This window comes from Impatiens glandulifera, chromosome 1, assembly GCF_907164915.1.
Source record: "Impatiens glandulifera chromosome 1, dImpGla2.1, whole genome shotgun sequence".
Lineage (NCBI taxonomy): Eukaryota > Viridiplantae > Streptophyta > Magnoliopsida > Ericales > Balsaminaceae > Impatiens > Impatiens glandulifera.
This window is the reverse complement of record NC_061862.1, coordinates 45,033,879-45,057,824: the sequence shown is the minus strand read 5'-3', so window position 1 is coordinate 45,057,824 and position 23,946 is coordinate 45,033,879. Positions and strand designations below refer to the sequence as shown.

The 23,946-nt window shown below is 36.4% G+C and overlaps 1 protein-coding gene across 1 annotated transcript; it reads right to left on the bottom strand.

The window, feature by feature from the left end:
• Positions 1-22,079: 22,079 nt before the first annotated feature.
• On the bottom strand, positions 22,080-23,736 carry LOC124922454 (phylloplanin-like). Its single transcript, XM_047463182.1, has 2 exons — positions 23,542-23,736; positions 22,080-22,648 (listed from the first exon to the last, which is right to left on the bottom strand). The coding sequence occupies exons 1-2, from the start codon at positions 23,714-23,716 to the stop codon at positions 22,380-22,382; spliced, it is 444 nt and encodes a 147-aa protein (XP_047319138.1). The 5' UTR covers positions 23,717-23,736; the 3' UTR covers positions 22,080-22,379.
• Between the last annotated feature and the right edge of the window lie 210 nt (positions 23,737-23,946).

The window sequence follows — 23,946 nt, the reverse complement described above, 5'->3', positions numbered from 1 at the left end:
AATATGTGTCGACCGAGCAACAAGTAGCGGACATCTTCACAAAACCGCTACAGGAAGCTAAGTTTTCACATTTTCGAAATATCCTGGGTCTTACTAATTTAAATCAATTGATATAATCATGATGCATGCTTGTATACAAAACCGGGATATGTGTTCAGGGAGAAGCTAAAGCTTCTCAAACCATATTCAAATAGGCCATTAACAAATCAAATATGCTAACCGGGAGGAAGTCTCCGGTTATGCCCGACTACTTCAAAATTTCAAATCAAATGTATGTTTACTATACAGTTGAAATGACCAGGTTGAAGTGGATAAACAAGTCCAAAGTTGAACAACTGTTGATATTAATCAACTTTTCTTCATAAAACGGAAATATCCTACTAAAACCGGTCATGGAAAACCGCTCAGTACATATGCACTCTGATCTGATGAAATGAACTTTTCCGGTTAACATGAAATGACTGACCGAGTTTTCGTGCATGTTTTGAAAAAAGAAGCCTGTGATTAATTAAAAACAAGTCTACCACAATCGAGATGACGACATGTGTCCATCATCAAGAGAGGGAGACTTACATCTTGTCAATAGATATTTTTCATCATTGCTATCTTAGTAATTATTAGATTTACCTTGGAAATAACCATTAGTTACTTCAACAAGTTAAGTCTATTTAATAGCTGATGACATCATCAGGCATGCTTAACCGTATTAATTACCAAGCCGAATCCACGGGCTATATAAACCATGCTTAATCCTTGTCAAAACATCACAAGTTCACTATTCACAAGCATAATTCTTGAGATAAACTCCCCTTTCTCTCTCAAAAACAAACATGAACTCCAACCCTCTAGCCAAGAAGATTCTATTGGCAGATTTTGAATCAATCTACCAGTATGAGGATCATGAGGTCAAGGAAATGTTCTTAGCCATCGAAAGGAGTGGACTAAGAAACTTTCTGGAGAACAGGTTCATCATCGACTACCTGGTAGTCGAAGAACTGTTCGAAACCGTAAAAGAGGTGCATCGAGAGATACTCGTTGCACAGGTTTACGGGCAAAAATTCCTGTTCAGCGAGACGGATTTCGCTGTATACTGCAGTTTACCCAATGAAGGGGTAACCGATCTAACCTATTCTCCGGTGACAATGGAAGAGATGTGTCGCCGGTTTTCTGGATCTGACCTCCCGGTTAAACCCTGGGGTGCTAAGAGTCAACTTTCTCATAAGTACCAGATTCTCTGCGAGATTCTGGGAAAATCTGTCTTGTGCAGAGAGAAAAGTTACTACTACACTCAAAGGGTCTTCGAGATGATGATCGCCGTAACGGTTGGGACACCGGTTAACTGGTCCTGGATCATCTTCAGCAACCTGAAGAAGATGATTCTCTCCAACAAAACCGGCTATGCTCCTCAGCTGAGCGGTTTCTGCGCAAGTCTGGAGATCCACTCCGGAGCCTTCGTTACTCTGCACCCAAGGCATGTGCTCACCAAAGAACGAGTACAAGAGATGATCGACCGGTGGGAAGCGATCAAGGCTAGAAAAATTCAAGCGGCTGAGGCTTCAACCGCTCAAACAGCTGAATCGTCAAATGTCTAAACCTGTCTTTCTTTTCTTTCTTTTATCCTTCCTTACAAAACCGGTACTTTTGTTGTAATACCGGTTTCTGTACTTCAATTAATGAAATAGACTTCTTTCCTTTCCGAATCAAAATCCACAACATTCAATGCGTCGTATCAAAAATAAATCATTCTATTCTTGGAAACATAAATTCTCATTATCAAAGAGCATGCCTGACTTGATTTGACAAGACTTGCCTTTATTCTCTTGGAAAAATCACAAAATCATTAATGACTAAGCATAAACGGCTAGATTTTCAAATCCTTGCATTAAATGCTCTCACTCATTCCAGGCTATAAAAAGGGGTTCAACCTCCATTTTTCAAATCACGCCTTCAAGCCTTCCTCTCTCCAAAACTCAAAAGCTCAAGAACTCCCTTAAACTTCCTTCACCACTCATCACCATGTCTGCTGAGTTAAGAAACACTCTTATTATCGATTTTGAGGATATTAAGGAAAGTGCTTACTATGAATGCATTTTTCAGCATGTCATAGACTCTGGTTTGAAAGGCTTTCTCAAAGGTTCGGACACCATTCTCGAAGAGGAGGTGTATGAATTCTTTAACAACGGTCACATTCTGGATGATGGGAGCATTCGCACCATCATCGACGGCCAATTCCTCCAGTTTACTGAGGAAGAATTCGCCACTTTCTTTCACCTTCCGACCGAAGGTTTTTCTGATTTCCCTACGCCATTCCTGCCGGTTAAGGAAGACTTCTTCCACATCTTCTCCTCCTCCAACGCTCCGATTAAGGACTTTGGGAAGAAAGAAGATCTCGCTCCTCACTACCAAGTCCTGCATGACTTGGTTCATAGGTCTATCATAGGCCGAATGCCCAACCAGAACTATTGCCGGGAAGCATTCGACATTATGATAGCAATCATTCGCAACTCCGACATCAACTGGGCCTCCTATCTCTTCAATAAGCTAAAGCAGCTTATGACCGGTAAAAGAGGAAGGATCAGTTACGCTCCTCAGATTACCCGGTTTCTGATGTCCAAGCGTCGCAACCTTGGAACCGGTGTTCCAGTTGGACCATCCAACACCTTCACCATGATCATGATGCACCGGTGGATATCAAGGATTGAGAAACGATCACCTGAAAACACCCTTGAAAATTGGTATGCAAGGATGGTGGAAGGAGACTGGTTCACCGAAGATTAAATCCCCTCTTATAATTTTATTTCTACTTTCCGGTTTCTGGTCTTTTTGTTGTACGACCAGAACCGCTCATATGTGAACCATTTCCTTTATTAATGAAATACTTTCAATTCTTAACGAGTCTCCGGTTTTCTCATTCAAAGTATTCCTTTCCGATTTTTAAACTCAAAATTAAAATTAACTTAACAATCTCCGGTTAACAAAATTTAAAGAAGAAACCGGAACTTCGAGCATAAATGAAAATTTGAAAAATCTTAACCGCCCATGGTTTTACCCCTCAAAACTTACCGCCCATCGAATTTCCGCTTTTACCGCCGAAAGTTACGGTAGTAACTTTTGGAGGGAAATTTGGCGCCAAAACATCAAATTGACGGTTCATCTTCAAAACCGCCTGGAACCGCCATCTATATAAACTCAAATCAGCCCATTCAACACACGTGCTTTCTCTCTCTAAAATTTCCAGAACTTCAAAAGATCTCTTCTCTCCGATAATCATCAATCTTCATCTTCTTCTCTCAAAAGCTATCATGGATCTAGGCAAAGCTCCGTTTCAATGGATGTTGCAGGTTGACTTCGCAGATATTGACGAGCACGCTGACGACAAGAACAAGGTTGTTCTTCAACTCCTTCGAGAATCTGGGTTGGAGAAGTTTCTCTCTGGTCCGTTCACCATCTATCCGGCGGCGGTGACGGAGTTCTTAGCGACGGCGACACTGTTGAAAAGAAAGATCTCTGCTACCGTTAACAGGAAAGACGTCCTTATAACTGAAGAAATTTTTGCGGAGGCCCTCGGTCTGCCCAACACAGGTTCGGACCTAAAGTTCGACTTAACCGACGCAGAATCAAATGCTGCCCGGTTGGTTGTATCCTTATCAGGTCAGGATCTGGTGATCCACAACAGCCGGAAAATCAAGCTGAAACCGGAATACAAATGGTTAGTGACCATCATCTCCAAATCGCTCCAAGGAAGGGGAGGTAACTTTGATAATCTCACAAAGTTTAAGCTCAGAATGCTGTTAGCCATTGTCCGCAACGATAAGGTGGACTGGGGATACGTTTTATACGAAGAGTTCTGTCAAATGGTGATCAAGAAAGACGGCCGGGTGCAGGCCTATGCTATGCAAATTGTTAAAATTCTTGAGTTCCTTAATATGGAACTGGGTGAAGGCATACCGCTTCCGATATCCAACATTCTTGACTCTGAGTCAGTGGCAGAAAAACCGGAGAAGACGATAAAACCTAAAACCTCAAAAACCAAGTCATCTAAGGGAGCCAGTTCATCGGTTCCAGTTGAAGAAGAGACAAGACAAAGGAAACCGTCAAGAAAAGCGGTTGAGGCAGAAGCTCCACCAGAACCGAAGAGGAGGAAGAAAGTATCAGCAAAGAAAAGCTCAAGGAAACCGGCGGACTCCGAGAAAACGCTTTCCTCGGACAATCCACCAGAAAGAACCGCAGATGTTTTTCAACCCATCCCCATCAACACCGTTGTACCAACTCCCATCCCATCCGATTCTCCAAAGCAAACCGAATCTTCGGGGAGCAAGGAGAACAAGTCAAGTTCAAAGGAGGAGGCAGAGGGAAATATTCACTCTACAACCTCCAAGTCACCAAGCAAGCAAGCCGAAGAGGTATTAGCCGATGTGGGCTTGAATACCTCAGAAGCAATTCAGAATGTGGTCCAGGAGATCACAAGAGAAACCGAAGAAGACGACGTCTCCAGTCGTCGGAAGCCAGAAAATCAGGTTGAAATACCTGATCCAACAGAAATTCAACCGGTCGATGAGACGACCAAGTCAACAGAAACTGCACCTCCGGCTCAGGAGGAAAATATTGAAGAACAGGAACCTTCAGGTTACGCAGGAGGCAAGACAGCTCCAGAAGGTCCCTCTCGAGTAGACAAAGGCAAAGGCATTCTTCTTGAAGAAACACCTGAAACCGGAACGGGCACGTTGCAGATCGATGCTCAGAATGAAGCCACAACCGGGGACGAATATCAATACACCTTAGAGCAAGAAAATGAGCTGTTTGATGAATTCATTCAAGACATGAACAAAGGTGCGAGTGACGCACTAGCTCCATATATCCGGTGGGTGAAGCTTCGATGCGAGACCAAATTATCCGACATGCTTCCAGGTTTTAGAGGAAATAGGTAGTGGGACGCACTTGTCAAGCTAGAAGAGATGGCACTTGAGCTGGCCAACACCAATCTAATCCAACCGGCGTTTTCCAAAGCTCCGGTAATCCTTGAAAACGTTCGGTTACAGGCAGTTGAGAATGCTTTTCAAGAAATCCAAGGAAAGACTCTAGAACCGATTGAAATGAAGATGGCAGAACGATTTATTGGGGTACGAGAAAGACTTGTGGAAAGTTTCGACCGTCTTGATAAGAAATGGTGGGATACTTGCCAACGTCAATTCAAAAATCCTGAGCTATTTCAAAGCAAACCTTTCTTTATAACTGGTGAAACATCCGACACTTCTGAAAATCGGGAACAAGAAGCCTCTCAACCGGCTAAAGCTCTGGACATCGATCAAATCAAGCAAGTAGTGGTGGAAACAGCTGATTCGTGCCTTGGGAACCTTAAAGCAGTAACCGAAGAAAGAATCTCAGCGGCTGAAGATAAAATGGTAAACTCTCTACAAACTATGATGGATACGACAATGCAAACAACAGTTAAAGCCATGATTACCGAATCTGTCAACGCCGCAACCGCTCCACTTTTGGACATGCTGCAAGCAATGGCAATCCAGATCGGTGAAATGTCAAAGGCTCAAGTCGGCTCAACCCAAATACAAATCGAAAAGGACGCTAAAACCGCACGGAAACTACAAGAAGAAGAGATTGAAAGAGAACGGCTACAGAAGGAACTTGAAGATAAGGATCATGAGCTTGCCCAACAATGCAATGAAGAGGAGCAGGCAAACGTTCAGGAACCGGCACAGGGTCAATCATCCCACTCCATGAGTACAAGGAACAAGAACAAGAAGAAACGAAGTGCCATTAAAAACGTGATGAAGCGGGCAGAATTGAAAACAGCCGAACCGGTTGCGTTAAATGCGGAACCGCTGGATGAGGAAGAAGAAGAAGATCCGGAGGAACTCAACAGACGGAAAAGAAGGACAACCGGAGAATCCACCGCAACTCCAAGCCTCAGACCTCTGACTGTTCCACCTCGTCCACCGCCAAAACCAATTTGCGCCAACTTCAACCTTAAGAAAAAGGTCCCCGGTCATTCAAGTGTGTGGGCCGGTGTGGTGATAGATGCTGACAGACGTGCTAGAGAGCACAGAGCACGAATAGAAGAAGCAAGAAGACGTCTGGACAAAGAGCTGGAAAAGGAGCAAGACAAGGGGGGATCATCCAAGCCTTAAACTCTATTTCCATAATTATTTTGAACAACTATGTTCTTACTGTGTTTCAGAACTTGGTTACTTTGCTATCCTTTATGTTTTTTTTTAAACATACTTTCTATGTTTCTCAAACATACAATCTCACCTATTTCTACTCAAAACATACACTTATCAAAAATCAAACTCATGTTTTTCAAACACGTTTCTCTCAAAACAATTTTCTTAAAACCGGCCACACATTACAATTTTTGAATATTTATTCTAAATAATCAAAAAGGGAGAAATTGATAGAAAAATTAAGTAAGTTAATTTTCTTAAAACCGGCCACACATTACAATTTTTGAATATTTATTCTAAATAATCAAAAAGGGAGAAATTGATAGAAAAATTAAGTAGATTAATTTTCCAACCGGCCAGACAAACTAAACAGAAGCTGAATGTCATGTGCAGGTACTTAACAAACCGGAACCAGAAACCCTGCATCAATAATCGGTCGCTACCACTTCAAAGAAACCGGCTTCAAGTGATCAAGATAAATGATCACAGGAACCGGCTTCACTCTCTCAAGCAACCGGTTAAACGAAGAACAGAAGATTACACTTCAACCGGATCATAATACACAAGACACAGAAACCGGAAAGTACAGATCAAAAGTCAGAAGATTCAAATCTCAAGAGTGACGTACTATGACGGAAGAAACGTGTCTCGAAAGAATAAAAGAAGATCGGATCCGATCAGAAGCATGGGAGGAAAGCAATGATGTCTTGGTGATCCGATGCTGACGACCGGAAGCGGATGTTCAACACATGTATCAATCTGAAAACCGGTTACGTCATCATCTGCTCAGAGTCACCTGCATGAATGCCAGGTGTTGAGGAAGTTGAAACGTGCAAGCAACCCTTCTGCAAATAGGCGTGCTAATGATCAACCAATCCGCAAGAGAGAGAAGAAAGTAACCGTTGGGTACTTTCGACTATAAAAGGAAGATCAATCGTCTTCATTCAATGCGAATTCAATGCAAGCAGAAAGTTGTGAATACGAGTAGTTGAAATTGTGAAAGTTATAAAGCATTCAATTCTAGAGAGATAAAGTCTTGTATTCTATAACCGGTATAGTCAAACCGGAAATCTTTGTGTGTGATTATTGTGTTGTGTTGTATTACATCAAAGTGTGAGTTTGGTGTAACCGGCGAGTAGCGAAGTTGGGCTCGACCGGAAGTGTGATTGTAACTCTAAAGAGTTAGTGGAGATCCTTCTCATAACCTGAGAAGAAGGGGTGACGTAGGAGGGTTTGCTCCGAACATCCATAAACAAATTTCCGTGTCTTGTGTTCTTTCATTCGCTTTCATTTCCTGCTCTTTCTAAACATAAACCGCAAAACTAATCGTTTTTCCAAAACCGGTCACTCACCTACGTTAAACAGCCTCCTTCTTAAACATCATCTAAAAGTCGCAAACGTTGCTTCAACCTGAAACGGACATTTCCGCCCTTGAACCCGGTTCAAGAGTCTGTGACAGGCTGTGCAGTGCTAAGAAAGGTTTTAGTCTCTAACCGGACTATCACCAAGTTGTGTGTTGTGTAAGAGGCCACCCTTACTAAACCGGAAAACATACCCGGTCCTCCAAGGGCGTCCCCGATCCTAACATCACTCCTTCTTCCACAACCGGAAGAATATCCACCAAATACTTTGAATCGAATACAACTTACTGAACTAAAAAACTTTCTATTGAACAGAACAACCTCTGTTCAACTTACAATATTCTCACAGCTAGACAGTAATTGATTTTCTCTATTGATCTTGAATAATGATAGAAATCAGTAAGAGCAAGAGCAAATAATTTCGTGTGAGTCAGATAACCGGTTATTTCTTGATAAAAAAGCAAGTGATTCGTCCGTTGTCCTTGAACATTTATTTATAGTAGAAGAACACCAACAGTCGAATTTTCTTCGTGGACACGTGGCAAGTGTCCGTTGGAAGGCTGCCCATAGTACTAGAATACAACAGACTTTGAGCAAATGGATTGTGGCCGTATCGAATTGGTAGTTTGCCGAATATCCCTTAATATTGTCTTGTACTAGACGGTTAGTTGAAAGAATATTTGCATACGCGGCGTTCGTTCATTTGATACAATTAGCTGGTTTGTTAGACTGCACAAAAGAGAGTGAAGCAGGAGTAGCAGACAACTAGTTGATCGTGCTTAGACGTATGCTTTCTTCAGACGGCTACTAAAGCAAGGCATTAGACGTGCTTTGTTAGACCTTGTCTAAAGGAGTTAGACGTCCTCGTCTAAATACGCATCCCTTAAGACCTCGTCTAAAGGAGTTAGACGTCCTTGTCTAACTACGCATCCCTTTAGATCTCGTCTAAAGGAGCTAGACAACATCGTCTAACTACGCATCCCTTTAGACCTCGTCTAAAGGAGTTATACGACCTCGTCTAACTACGCATCCCTTTAGATCCTGTCTAAAGGAGTTAGACAACCTCGTCTAACTACGTATTCCTTTAGACCCCGTTTAAAGGAGTTAGACGACCTCTTCTAACTACTCATTCCTTTAGACCCCGTCTAAAGGAGTTAGACGACTTCGTCTAACTACGCATCCCTTTAGACCTCGTCTAAAGGAGTTAGACGACCTCTTCTAACTACGCATCCCTTTAGACCTCGTCTAACTACGCATCCCTTTAGACTTCGTCTAAAGGAGTTAGACTATCAAGTCTAACTACGTTTCCCTTTAGACATCGTCTAATGGAGTTAGATGACCACGTCTAACTACGTTTCCATTTAGACTTCTTCTAAAGGAGTTATACTACCATGTCTAACTATGTTTCCCTTTAGACTTTGTCTAAAGGAGTTAGACTACTATCTCTAAATACGTTTGACGTTTATTTAGCCTTCTTAGACCACGTCTAAATTAGCATAGTCTTATGCACTTGCACAAAAACAAATAGACAACTTAGCTTTATTCTATTTAAACATCTAGCTTTACTCTATTTAAATATCATCAAAACTCCGTTGTTTAATGTTTCATAGCTTTTGTTTATTTCTAAGTTAATTATTTCTCACTTAATTAATTCTTTTTTCTTTACTTTGTTTTTAATCTTTTCCAACAATTTCCCCCTTTTTGATAATGTTAAAACTATGCAACCTCAATAAAGCAAATTAAACACTCATCAAATAAGATTGAAATCAAAGTAGTTCACCAAAGTATTCAAACATAAGTTTAAAGTACGAGAAACAAAGAGAAAGATTTATGGTCCTTCACTTTTCACTCTCGGATATACGCCACTTTCAAGCATTGATTCTCTAGTTAGGATGTTATGGAATCTAGTGATCGTTCGGCCTCCACTACCACCACCTCTGTCGCCTCCACGACCTTGACCTCTTCTTTCTGGTGCACAGTTGTCTTCGCCACCTCCAACATCTTTTCGATTTGATTTCGATGGAGTTCCTTTAGCAGACGTGGACCCCCTATTTTGCTTCCTTCCCCCTTTTTAATATTATCAGGGTCGGAAGTAACAAGAGCTCTTTCCTTCTCAGCAGCAACTTCAGCCTCTTCTACAGCTTGAAATTGCCTTGCAATTATGTCAGCTTGCTCTTTTCGCTCAGCCTCTGCTCTTCTTAATGAGTTTGACATCTCCATCACTTGTGCCCGAATAAGTTCATTTGCGGATATTGTATCTTGGTGAAGCTTCAGGTTGAAAGTCTTAGTTTCAGCATGATGATCCGATTGTCGTTTAAAGAAATTCTTTTCAAACTTCTTGTACTGAGTATTAAGGATGTTGACTTCATATGTATTTCGCTTCAGAATTTTCTCAGTTTCTTTTTGGGTGGCAAGAATAGAAGACACATCTTCTTTACTTGAAGTAGACCCCTTTTCAAGATGAGCAAATCTGGACGATATGTCCATTATATTCTGCTACATAGAACGCAACGCATCCATGATTGAATTATAAAAGTTTGCTCCTCTAGGAGAAGCTTCTTCAGAGGAATGAGCAGCCGAAGATACGTCTTGGGAACTAGATGGAGCAGTGAAAATGAGGTTCACAAACACATTCATTTGTAAAGAATGCTCTGGTTCTTTATCTTTAGAAGGGGAATATGGAGCTTTTGATGCATCCTTAGACTTATTTTGTTCATTTAGAATATCTGCTTATACCTGATTAATACGCTAAAGAGGTAGATCATCAACGTTGTCAACAATGTATGCAACTGTCCTGATGGGGGATGATTGATGAACATGTGGAGTAAGAATATGATTTTCTTCCAATGGTGCTTCTTCTAAGGATGAGGATGACTCAGCTTTTTTAGATAGTTCCCCCTCAGCTGAGGGAATCTTCTCAGAATCTACTTGCTTCAAGGGTTCCCCCTCAACCTGTGACCCTGGTGTCTTATCAGTTATCTTTCGTGAGTCTTCCTCAACCAATGGAGATTTTTTGTTTCAAATATAGGAGTAGCCACTTCAGATGTCTCCTTCTATGGAATGGACGTCTGATTAACTTCAAAAACAACTACATCCTCTTGTATGTTGATTTCAGATTGAACGAAGACAAGAGTCTGTTCAACAATATGCTGGGCCATTAAGCACTTTTCTTCAAAGGATATGTTGAGCAGCTCAATGAGATGGACATCAGTCTGCTCTTCTTCTTCAAAAACAATCTGATCATCTTCAATGATTTTCATCGGCTCGTCTTGGCTAGAAGACATGTCATCAAACATATTCGACCGGGAAGACTCGGTGTAGTGAATGTGTTGAAGGACTGTGGAGCAATAGTCATTCATAACCAAATCAAGTCGCTTTAATGCTTTCTGTTTTGGAAGAGCATCCCTGTTAAACAAGTTGAAATTAGTCTTTCTTGTCTCAAGTAGGGGAAAGAGGGCTCGACCCATAATATTGGCCACTATGAGATCCTTTCTTTTGAGGGCTTCAGAGACCTCAAATGTCTTTGCCCATTTCAGGATTCTCTTCTCCATCTTGATTAATTTCTTCAATTCCTTTTCAATCTCGTCGCCTGAAATAATTTCATCAAATTGCGAGATTAACCTATGATTCCCCTAAGTGTCGAAGACTTCAATCTTCTCATCCGCTTTCTCTTCAACCTGTTCCATGACAAGATTGACAATACAACTGGCCTCCGAAACTTTTTCCGGAATCTCTTCAGCGATGCCTTTTTCTTTACCCTAAACCCTTTAACAAGAACTATAGTTGGTTTGGGAGTAGGCATTGGTTCTCTAATGGTGATGCTAGGAGCCCCCCTTACTACTCTCATTATTTCATAAGGAGACAGAGCCTTCAGAATGGCCCCTTCTTGAAGTACATACATTATTCCCGTTCCCTTAGCAACGAGTGGTTCTTTAACAATTTCATGAACAAGCGTCTCAACATTCGGCTGAATGAGAGCTTGTTTGGAGGATACATCAGCAGCATGAGTTGGAGTAATTACCTACTCTGTTTCATCAACAATTTTGACATTATCAGTAGCCTCAGTACCTACTGATTTTTCAGGGAGGACATGCGAGAATTCCCTATCAAAGCATTTAATATTTGGACCAACTGGCTCAACATTCGGTCCTTTAGCTTGTTCCAACACAGGAACATCAATACTTGGCACTACAGCCGAAGGAGTAGGAGATGAAGTTTACTTGGTAGACTTCTTAGCGACCTTAGATGCCTTCATCTGATCAACAGTAGGAGCAGACAACCTAGCCCTCTTCTTTATCGGGCTGGGAGAGGGCAAAAGAGACGAGATTAGAATGGCGGCGAGAGGAGGAATTCCTTGTCTTGCCCTTTCAGAAATTGAGTCAACTGCTTCAGAATCATTCCTCTTTGCTTTCTTTTGGCAATTAAATCTAACCGCAGACTCCATGACGGAAGATCTGACTCTTTTAGCGCCCGTAGATTGGTTGGATGTAGCTTGGCGTTTGGAACGAGTGACCGACTGGCCACTCGTCTGTTGGATAGATGAAGTAGGATTAATTTCCTTTAAGAGCTTCAACCTTTCTATGGTGCCTTTCATGGAAAAGTTAGTGAAAATACGACAGGGGTTAACAGCCTCACCCCAGCTCATAAGAACACCTAGATGTTTCATGAACCAACTGAGTTGGACCGAGGAGCCCGCACTCTACTTGTTCCTTGAATAAACCAACTGGCAAAGATTTGAAAATAAGGTAGATGCCTAGTTGATCGACATAACTTTTGATATTTCGTCATGTAGTCGAATTGGTCTTGGCTATACAGGTCAAACTAACCTGCCCTGCCCTAAAGAGCCTTCGCCACAATGTCGTTTAGAAGAATAAAGTGAGGCTTCAGGACCTTCTTCTTCCCGTTCAGTCTGATCGAACTACTATCGCTTGAGAAGACAATATCATTTCCGAAATATATTGGGCTGGAAGCGCTACGTCAAAGGTGTGACCGTCTGATGGTAGTTCAAAGAACTCAACATACATCGATTCATCGAAGGAGATAGACTTTCCGTTCACAATCGCCGTTATCGTGTCTTCAACCACATTCGCCGTCTTAAAGAACTCACGGACCTCCTTTTCGTAGAGAACATAAGGACCGCCAAGATATTTCCTAAGGCCAGAGTACTCGAGAGAATGGAACATTTCCACGGTATCCTGTTGATCGATAGAGTAGACAAAATCAAAATCCACCTGCAAGGTGTTGTGAGCAAGAGAGATAACCTTCTTGCAGCCATCTTTGAAAATAAGAGATGAAGATAAACATGATTTCTTAGAGAGAAGGCATAGATATTTTTAGGGTTCTAAGAGAGTAGTAAGCGTAAGAGCCCAAGCACATGCATGATGTCCTTAAATAGAATCTGAAAAGTCACATGTTTAACCAACACTTTTTGAAAGAGAAAACCCATCAATTAATGTTAGACGCCTTTTCCCAAAGGTAGTCATCATTAAATGTTTTTTTTTACCAAAAAATATCTTAATATTTAAGGGTATATTAGTCATTTTCTTTAACATTGAAGGACACATGTCTTCAAGTTATTCGAATTAGAAAATGACTGTTTTAATGTTTGAGCGGGAAATTTAGATGACAACGCATATATAATGACAGTCGTCCTCAATTAGTCCGAAGATGAAGTGTCTAACTGCACACGTAGTTAGACGTCTAACTTGTTGTCCACATTCCAGCGTCTATGTTGGATAGACGTCTATTAGATGTAGACGTCTAATTACGCTTGTCTTACAGACATCTAATTATGCTTGAACAACACGTGTTAGACGTGTGTCTAGTTAGACGTGAGCGTCTACCTACACTTATCTTTCAGACATCTAACTTGCATAGGTTTTAAACCAAGACAATTATCCAACTCAGAAGCACAGACTGTTTAAGAAAATATATGTCTAAGTTCTTGATTTTCTTGTAGACGACCTCGTCTATTTGACCGATTAAAGCTTTTGTCTGCGTGCATCTGTCTGAACATTTTAAATATTAAATTTCCCCCTCAATTTATGCATGTTTAAAAGAAAATAAATAAATGATTTGAGGTACTGAAGACCCAAAAATAATTTTAAGGAAGAAAAACTTAGTCCATGGGAGTGGCAAATGTGCCACTTGTTGATCTGCTAGATCATATTCTCAAAAGAGTGTGCTCTAAGTTTCCTCCATGCAGCTGTCCTGTATCACCTCAGAGTCTTCCTCTTCTCTTGCCATGAAGCAAACAACCTCTTCATCATCACTATCATTGGATGATGAGTCATCTGAGTCGCTTTGGATCCACTTAGCCTTGCTGTCAGCTGCCATGAGAGTCTTCAACTCATTCTTGTTGTCATTCTTCTTCACATCACGTTTTGGCTTCCTACACTCCTATTTGTAATGACCTAGTTTGCCACAGTTAAAACACTTCACGTTAGCCTTAGAGTTAATCTTATAATCATTGTTATTATTTGAAGAGTTTGAGTTAGAATTGCTCTTCTTCATGAATTTGTCGAATTTCTTCACGAAGAGAGTCATCGCGTCGCTGCTGAGTTGTTGGGCAGCTGTCTGTACTTCAGTGGCAACTGATGGCTCCTCAATAGTCACCAAAGCGTTGATTATGATGGTGGATGTGGGGTGCTCCTCTTCATTCCTAGAGTTCAACTCGAACTCATAGGCCTTCAGATCGGCAAGCAAGTCAAAGAGCTTCATCTTATTGAGGTCTTTGGACTCCCTCATCGCCATAGTCTTGATGTCCCACTCCCTATGCAATGCTCGCATAACCTTTATAGCAATCTATCTATTGCTGTAAGTCTTTCCCAGAATAGAGAGAGTGGTGACGATTTTGTTGAATCTTGCATCAAACTGATACATCGTCTCTCCAGGATGCATCTTAAAGTTGTCGAACTGTTGGGTGGCAACCATAATCTTGTTTTCTTTGGTTTGCTCGTTGCATTCACAGAGTTGAGTGAGTCTTTCCAAAATTCTTTGGCAGACTCGCATGATATGATGTAGTTAAACATGTTGTCGTCAAGAGATCTATATAAGATATCCATGGCCAAGTTGTCGAGGTTGTTCTTCCTCTTGTCTTCATTTGTCCACTCATATTTGTCTTTTTCTATCTTGATAGGACCTTCTGTGATGACACTCCACATGTCATCATCTAAGGAAGCAAGATGAGCACGAACTCTCTTCTTCCACACGATATACATTTCTTTCGAAAACATAGGAATCTTGGAGGAGCTGACATCTTTAGTCATGATTCTGGTTCTTTAGAAGTTTGAGAATAGAAAACGAGGCTCGATACCACTTGTTAGGATCGATACTAACAATAGAGACTAGGGTCTAACTATTGATAACAACTAACGATAAATGATTCGATAATAATCATGTGAGGGATTAGTATCTGTTTCTATTCTTCACAAATCCTTTGAACTCTTGAAACGAATTCAAGTGCAAAGTGTTCGTCGGATATGAAGTTTTAAACGACTGAATGTAAATGACAGAAAGTAAGGAACACATGGAGTTTTATGGATGTTTGGAGATAAAATTCCTATGTCACCCCTTCTTCCACAACCGAAAGAATATCCACAAAATACTTTGAATCGAATACAACTTACTGAACTAGCAAACTCTCTGTTGAACAGAACAACTTCTGTTCAACTTACAATATTCTCAACAATATTCTCATAGCTAGACAATAATTGATTTTCTCTCTTGATCTTGAAGAATGATAGAAATCAATAAGATCAAGAGCAAGTAATTTTGTGTGAGTCAGATAACAGGTTACTTCTTGATAATAAAGCAAGTGATTCGTCCGCTGTCCTTGAACATCTATTTATAGTAGAAGGACACCAACTATAGAATCTTCTTCATGGGCACGTGACAAGTGTCCGTTGGAAGGCTGCCCATAGTAACAAAATACAGCAGACTTTGAGCAAATAGATCGTGGCCATATCGAACTGGTAGTGCGTCAAATATCCTCTAATATTGTCTTGTACTAGACAGGCAATTGGAAGGATATTTGCATACGTGACGTTCATTCATTTGATACAATTAACTGGCTTGTCAGACTGCACATAAGAGAGTGGAGCAGGAGTAGTAGACCTCTAGTTTATCGTGGTTAGATGTATGTTTTCTTTAGATGGCTGCTAAAGCAAGGCATTATACGTGCTCCGTTAGACCTTGTCTAAATACGTTCTCGTCTAACTACGCATCCATTTAGACCTCGTATAAAGGAGTTAGACGTCCTCATCTAACTACACATCCCTTTAGACCTCGTCTAAAGGAGTTAGACGACCTCGTCTAATAACGCATCCCTTTAGACCTCGTCTAAAGGAGTTTGACGACCTCGTCTAACTACGCATCCCTTTAGACCTCGTCTAAAGAAATTATACGACCTTGTCTAACTACGCATCCCTTTAAACTTCGTCTAAAGGGGTTAGACAACCACATTTAACTACGTTTACCTTTAAACTTCGTCTAAAGGAGTTAGACGACGACGTCTAACTACGTTTTCCTTTAGACTTCGTCTAAAGGAGTTAGACTACCACGTCTAACTGAGTTTCCCTTTAGACCTCGTTCAAAGGAGTTAGACGACCACGTCTAACTACGTTTCCCTTTAGACTTCGTCTAAAAAAGTTAGACTACCACGTCTAACTACGTTTCTCTTTAAAGCTCGTCTAAAGGAGTTAGACGACCATGTTTAACTACGTTTCCCTTTAAAGTTCGTCTAAAGGAGTTAGACTACCACGTCTAACTACATTTCCCTTTAGATTTCGTCTAAAGGAGTTAGACTACCACGTCTAACTACGTTTGACGTCTATTTAGCCTACTTAGACCACGTCTAAATTAGCATATTCTTATGCACTTGTACAAAAAACAAATAGACAACTTAGCATTATTATATTTAAACATCTAGCTTTATTCTATTTAAACATTATCAAAATTCCATTATTTAATGTTTCATAGTTTTTGTTTATTTCTAAGTTAATTATTTCTCACTTAATTAACTCTTTTATTTACTTTGTTTTTAATTTTTACCAACATAATCTTTTAAAAATAATCATAATTTCTTTTTAGACTAAATTAGTTGACAACTTTTAAATAATCAAGTATGTGCTCCTACAAAACTGTTTTTCAAATGAACTCGGTTTTATCTTACATTTTGATTGTCCATCGATAAAAATGTAGTATTGTATGGAGTTAAAGCTGTCAAGTGAAGAAAATCTTTTTTCGAAAAATTAGAGTTAGGCTTACAATTAATTATTAGGACATTTTTATATAGTTATTGATATCTATTTGATATGGATCTAAATTGTGGAATTAATTTTGCAAAATTCATTGAATATAAAACTTGGTAAAAGTTAAGATCTTGGATTATTGCGGAGAGGGGCCTGATGTTTACTCCTAGGAATAATTTGATCCTATCCTTATCACTTGTCCTAGTTGCGCTCCTGATAATGCATAGTTGTCGGGTTCACATAGAAACTGCACTTTTGCCCCCGCAAACTTATGAACTTTGCAGGAAAGATTCATTAATTCATTAATTGTAGTGGTAGTGGTATTGATAATGGTAATGGTAATGGCAATGATAGTAATGGTAGTAGTGGTAGTAGTGGTAATGATAGTAATAGATAGTGATGGAGTGAAGTAACTCATATATTTATAGTGAATAATTTCACTTATTAAGACTTTTAAATAGATTAATGAAGTTTGATCCTGAATAAGTTTGATCCTGAATAAGTCTCATAACAGTAATTAGAAGAACTAATCGTTAAGGATTTGTTTAAAATCTGATATATAACCAAACTTCTTTTCAAGATTATATATTAGCTATAATATTAGTCACTAATTTATTCAACTCAATTTGAGAAAGAAAAAAAAAAGTAATATATAACTATTTTGTACAAATAAAATACAAAAAGTTTCATCCATTATAAAGAAACATGGAATTGTATTAATCTTAAAAATTATATATAGGTTTTGGCAGAATTAATAGTATTATTTTATAGTCGTATGGTTGTAGGTGTCATTAATAGTACTCCTTAATTAAAAAATAAATAAAAATAATAATAATTAGGAACCATTGATTTCTTTAATTTTCTGTTCATATTCATATTATTAAAAATATAATATTTGATTTTACTTATTTTTTGTCAACAAATAAGTTACTATTTTAAAAATGTAAACTATTAATTAAATATATATTTTATTTTTATTTATTTTTAATTTAATATTAAAATATAATAATATATTTGTTTATAATAAAAACTAAATTATAATTACTAAATCAGTTACATAAGTGTAAATATTTGAATCAGTAATATTTTTGTTTGAATATTTAAATATAAATTTATTTTATTTTTATAAAATTGTATGAAATCATAAAATTGAAATAATTTATAAACTCTCAAATTCTTAAAATCAAACATTTAAAATAATAATAATAATTTAACTAATTTAAGATTATATCTAAAATTAGAATAACTAAAAAATTTAAGAATTAAATAAATATGTTAAATCCCTTAACCCTCAAATTAATTTTCCCAAATTACATGTTTTAATATAATATTTTTTTACATTAAACTCTAATTTTATGTTTTATTCCTCCATCTAATTATACTAAGAAAACTATTAAAAGTGTGACTTTGATACCAGATCAATTGGGTCTAATTTTATTTTATGCTCAATCAATTGGAAAACATGAATGGTTCAGAAATTAAAATAGTTATAATCTTGCTTTAACATTAACCCATTATTTATAGGCAGCCAACCCTTCAAATTCTAAGTCAACGGTATTATTTTGCCAGTAAAGGAATATTATTTTGATTTTATCTTTTCAATTTTTTAAATTTATTTTATTTACAAATAAATTTGTTGAATAAATAATATTTTTATATGAATATATAAATATAAATTTAATTTATTTCTGTAAAATTTTACAAAATTAAAATAATTTATATATTTAAGATAAAAAATTTAAAATGGTAACTGCGTAAATAATTTAAAAGTTTATCTAAAATTAGAATATTAAAATCCTTAAATTTTAAGAAATAGTAGATATTTTAACTATATTGACCCTAAATTTAATTTTCCTAAATTGTATAATTTTTTGTAATGTTTTTTTACATTAAATTTAAATCTATCCTAACTCCTTTTTTTTTTCTCATATAGTTGTACTGAGAAAAATATAAAAATTCCTTCATATAATTATGAAAAAACTTAGATTCCATAATTGGTGCTCTGTGCTTTAACATTAACCCACTATTTATAGGTACTCAAACCTAGAAATTCTAAGTCAACAGTATTATTTTTATAGATATGGGGAAAATAATGTCAGATTATTTTGTAAGTTGAAATTATATTATATATATATTTTTTTAAGATATAGAACTCTAATTTTTAGTCTATTAAAAGTTTTTTTTATTTATTTAAAAGTATATGAATAATATCTCACATTATCTACTTTATGAATAAGTATTATCATATATTTTGTCTGCTCTGCAATTTTTTAATTGCTTAAAAAATTTAAGATAAACAAGATTATTAATGCAAAATATGTAACTATTTCTCATAAAATTATGTAAGGCCGTACCAACTATACTAATATTCCTTTGGTTAAATAATTGTACGAAACCATCTTATCTAATATAAAAAAATAAGATTTTAATAGGTCAAATATACTTTTAATCAGGTCCGGACCTACTGTGTAATAAGTGAGGCAATTGTCTCAAGCCCAAATATTTTTGGGGCACCAAAATCTTCAAAAATAAATAAATTATAATGATATGTTCATGGACTTATTTTTAAAAAGTTCATAAATAATAATTGATAACCTATCAATGATAAGCCCTAACTTAATTTGTATCCAAAAAATAAAAAAAAATACTATCTTACTTGAAGAAAAGAATTGCACGATTCCCATTTATTAACAAAATCAAAGAAAAAGAAAAAAATAAGCATTCTGGAAAAAGAAAAAGAAACACTTCCCCAAACTCCAAGTCCGTCGTCGATCCTCCAGCTTGTCGGAATCAGAGCAGAAAACTTGGTCGTCTCCTTCCCCGAGCTCTTGGGCATTTTTCTCTCGTTCCAGCCTTGTTTCTCGGCACTGCGCCACTGCCCACTAGAGTTCTTCCTTCAATTTCGGTGAGATTTTAGTTCGATTACTTGATTATTTTTGGTTGTTGAGGACTTTTCTTGTGGAATGATGGATTCACAATCTATATCTTGCATTATTGCATAGCGGAAGTGCAACATTGTGGTTAATCATAGATTCATACAATGCTAGTTAATCTATAAATTTTTAATGCAGATTAGCATTTAGAGTTTTATCAAGTATGCCTCCTATAAGAAAACAATTGTATGGGGTAGAAAAAAGAAAGAAAAACAAAAGAAAGATGCTTTAATTCAAAGCCAAGTAGGAAGCCTTAATAAGTATTTCACAAGCGATCAAATCGTAGAGCAAGTGAACCAGAATGACATCGATGATAAGTTGAATGATCGGGAACATGGTGAATTGAATGAACTTCGTAATGAAGACCCAAAACAGTCTGAAAATGAGAACGATGTAAGTATGCCTAATAGTGACACTGATGGAGATATAAATCAAAAGATTTTGTTTCCTTTAAATGTTGATGATCCATTAAATTGGGACAAAATGCAAAATATTAGGGACTCAGGCCTCGATAAAAAATATATGTATGGATATTAAGCTTTGAGGGCACCAAGTTTTGTGCTCGCCTCAGGCCTCGAAATCTCAGGTCCGACATTGCCTTTAATGACATTTCTCAATTTTATATTATGTGCTTAACTAATTAAATAATAACATTATATTTACCTAAATAGTATTAATGCAAAATTTCAAATAAACACATGTATAAATATATTATTATAAATAAATAATTTAAAACAACTAATAATAATTTATAAGGTTATAGAATATTAGAGAAAGTTTGGCATGTACCCCAAATAGCTTCCCCAACACCACCATTAGTCTCAACCCTTCTTTTACATTTATCATGTTAAAACATATTTATCTTGTAGGAAAAATTTCTATTGCTCTTATTATCCTAGCTAGATCTGATTTTAGAACCAATATTAGCCAGAGATTATTTTTTGTAATAAAATTATTGGAAATGAAAACAACCATAACAATTGCTTAATTAGGAAAGATAGTGCATCTCCAAATCAATAATGAATAAGAAATGGAATAAGTTCTATAATAATTCTCATTTTCATTTTCATTTTTTAGGTAACAATTATGTAGCATAAATAGTTGATACATAATGTGGTCTTTGTTGGATGTAATGACACGGAAAAATCCTGAACAATGTTCTTCTTCAAATATTTCTTTGTAGGTATGTATTTAAAGTAATATAACAAAACTAATCTAATGTAATATGCTTGGGATCTATTTTTTATTATCTAATGCAATATGATTGACAAACATATTTTGATCTAACACATCTTCTATTATAACAATAAGACCCTCAATAAGAAGACATGTCTGAAATTCATTGTTAGTCTTAATGGTAAATATATATACACCTACAAGAAGGTGTAGGAAATATAGTTCATGACCATTGTCATTTGAAAAGCATCTTGTGCACAGTCATTTCTCCATCATTCTTAATTCTTTGGTCCAAATGATGATAAAGAGGTTTTTTTGTTAAGCATATTATAAATCTTTTAAAGTTTTATTTTATTTAATCATTATATTGACATGACCATTTGACCTTTTGTTTCCTTCTTCATGATGTGAGGAACATAATTTAATTTATTCCTTAGCTTTCCCAATATTTTAAAATTGTTTGATTTTTTTTAAAGAATTACAAGAAATTGTATACCTAATAGATGAATTATAGAAATAAATAAAAAATTAAACAATCTTGAACAAATTCATCGAAATAACAATGTTGAAAATTGGTTTGATGATAGATGAATTCATTGCTCTCTTAAAACATTTATACATCCTCTTGTGTTGAAAATTTTCGTAAGCGACGAACTGTCTTTTAAAATACATTGTACACTACTATAACAAACTTTTACAATGCTATAACATTTTTGATCGTACTTTGTTTCTTAAAGAACAAAAAAAAGAAGAAAAAAAACCGGCCAAGAATTAGAGAACTTTTTTCATCTTATATGGATTATTTATCTTGAACTTGGGTGTTTTTCTTGATAATTTGAAGACCCTTAAATGAGATTCAATTTGTTTTTTTGAATCCCTCAAAAATAATTTGTCATCAAAATGAAGGTTTCAATTGCAATTGAAAACTCCTCCCATGAATGCAAATGAATTTTCAATTTGAATTCAATTATTGAATCAACCAACTTTTATGTAAAATTTATTGCATTCAATTGTATAATGAACTTTAATGAAAAATAATATCAACATTTAATTTTATATTTATATAATTATTTTCACGCAATTTCTAAATAATTCAGCAAAAGGAAATTTTTGTGACAAGTTAGAGAAAGCCTCTTAACTACACGACCAATTACAAAGTAGCTCATATGTTCTTGTATTTTTCCTTTTTTTAAGGTGGGACAAATTCACTTATTTTTGACAATTAAAATACTATATATCATATGACAATACAACCATATTACAACCATATATTTTTTTAAGGAAGGAACCCTAAATAGTGCATACATAACCTAGTAGATGCACCATTGCAGCTCCTTTTTATTCATTCTTAATCACGTGCATATATATATATATATATGTATATATGACTACTAATTATTAAGACATACTTATATATATGTGTAACATCAATACCATATTAAGTAACTTTTAGTTTGTAGACTTCATCCCGGCCAATCATGGAAGAAACTGAAATCCATTGGTGACGTTTAAGATACCGTTGACGATATTGGGTCCAATTTGTTGAAGGGGGAAGAATAAGGAGCCGGTTGAGGGGAGCGACGCGTTGCATGAGGAGAGAGGAGTTGGCACCGCGATTTTGCAACCGCTGAGTATGTTGACGAGGTTAGTGAACGGGTTCACAATTATTGAGAACGACCCCGAACTGTTTGTCGTGGTGCTGGCCAACACATTTCCTGATCCACATTCCAACTGCACCGTCGCATCTGCAAGTTCAAAATGTCTTTATGAATAATGACTAATTAAGCTTTAAAATAGAATAGTCTCCTTTAACTTATAGAACCAAGAACGAGAAATGTGATAATATGTTATAATATTACAAAAGCCTCCAACACTATATTATCTCTAACTTGTGATTCACTAGTTCCATTCTGGATTACTCCTAATATGGATCTTATATGCATTAACTCTAATGCTCTAAAAGCATATTTTTTTTTATATATATATTCTGTGACTCTTGATGTCACAAAAAGCTTGAAACTTTGGTTGTAATAAGACCTTGTATGACATGGGGTTATTTCAAAATATTTATTTGTTTTTATAGAATAATTTATTTGATGAATAATGACATGTTGTGTTTCATTTGATTTTTTCTACAAAACTTTAGTGTACATTTTTTTAAGTGAAAAAATTTCATTAATCCAAATTTTTGGGAAGATTGAAAAAAACAGATATGTTCGAGTGATGACATGTTAAACTTTTGTGTACATAATTATTCTAAAAAAATTATTTGGAAATTGTGAAATATTCAAAATTGGTATTTTATAATTTGAGAATTAAAGTAACTTTTTGTGTGGTGTGACAAGATCATAATATAGTTTTTATTACATTTTGATTTGTTAAACATTATTTTCTTAATATTATCCTTATTATAAATTAACTGTTTTGTTTCTTTTAAATAGAGAGTTTTTTTTTTTCAATCATAATCATTTTATTTTTATATCATTAATAAACATAATAAATGTAAATTCTTTGTATAATCCAAATAAAAGAGATGTAACTTAAAAAAAAGTATTTAATTTTTAATAGTAATTTCTACGATTGAATTGAGTTGATTATAAATATTATAACCCAAATGATTTGTGACAAATATTCTTACTAGGAAAAGGTGGAACACTAGCATTGCCAACACCGAAGCTACCATTAAGAGAGCAAGCCACCGATCCGGTGATGTTGAGGTTTTGGCCGAAGAGCTGGGCCTCGGTCATTTGGACCGTCATAACCATGGTTATTGTGGTGAAAAACAAAATGAACAATGGTGACTTTGAAGCCATGGTCAAATGGTTCAGAAATATTTAAGATAGGTATATCAATCCTGCATCAACAACCCACTATTTATAGGCAACCAACTCTAGCAATTTGGATAGAAACAATGTACCTCAAATGAGTTTTTGGCTAATCCAACCTCCACCCAATGGAAAAACAAAGTCAAAGGAAGTGGAATAATAATAAAATTAAATAAATAAATTAACATTTTTGGAGAAGCTAATGAACCAACTTCCCA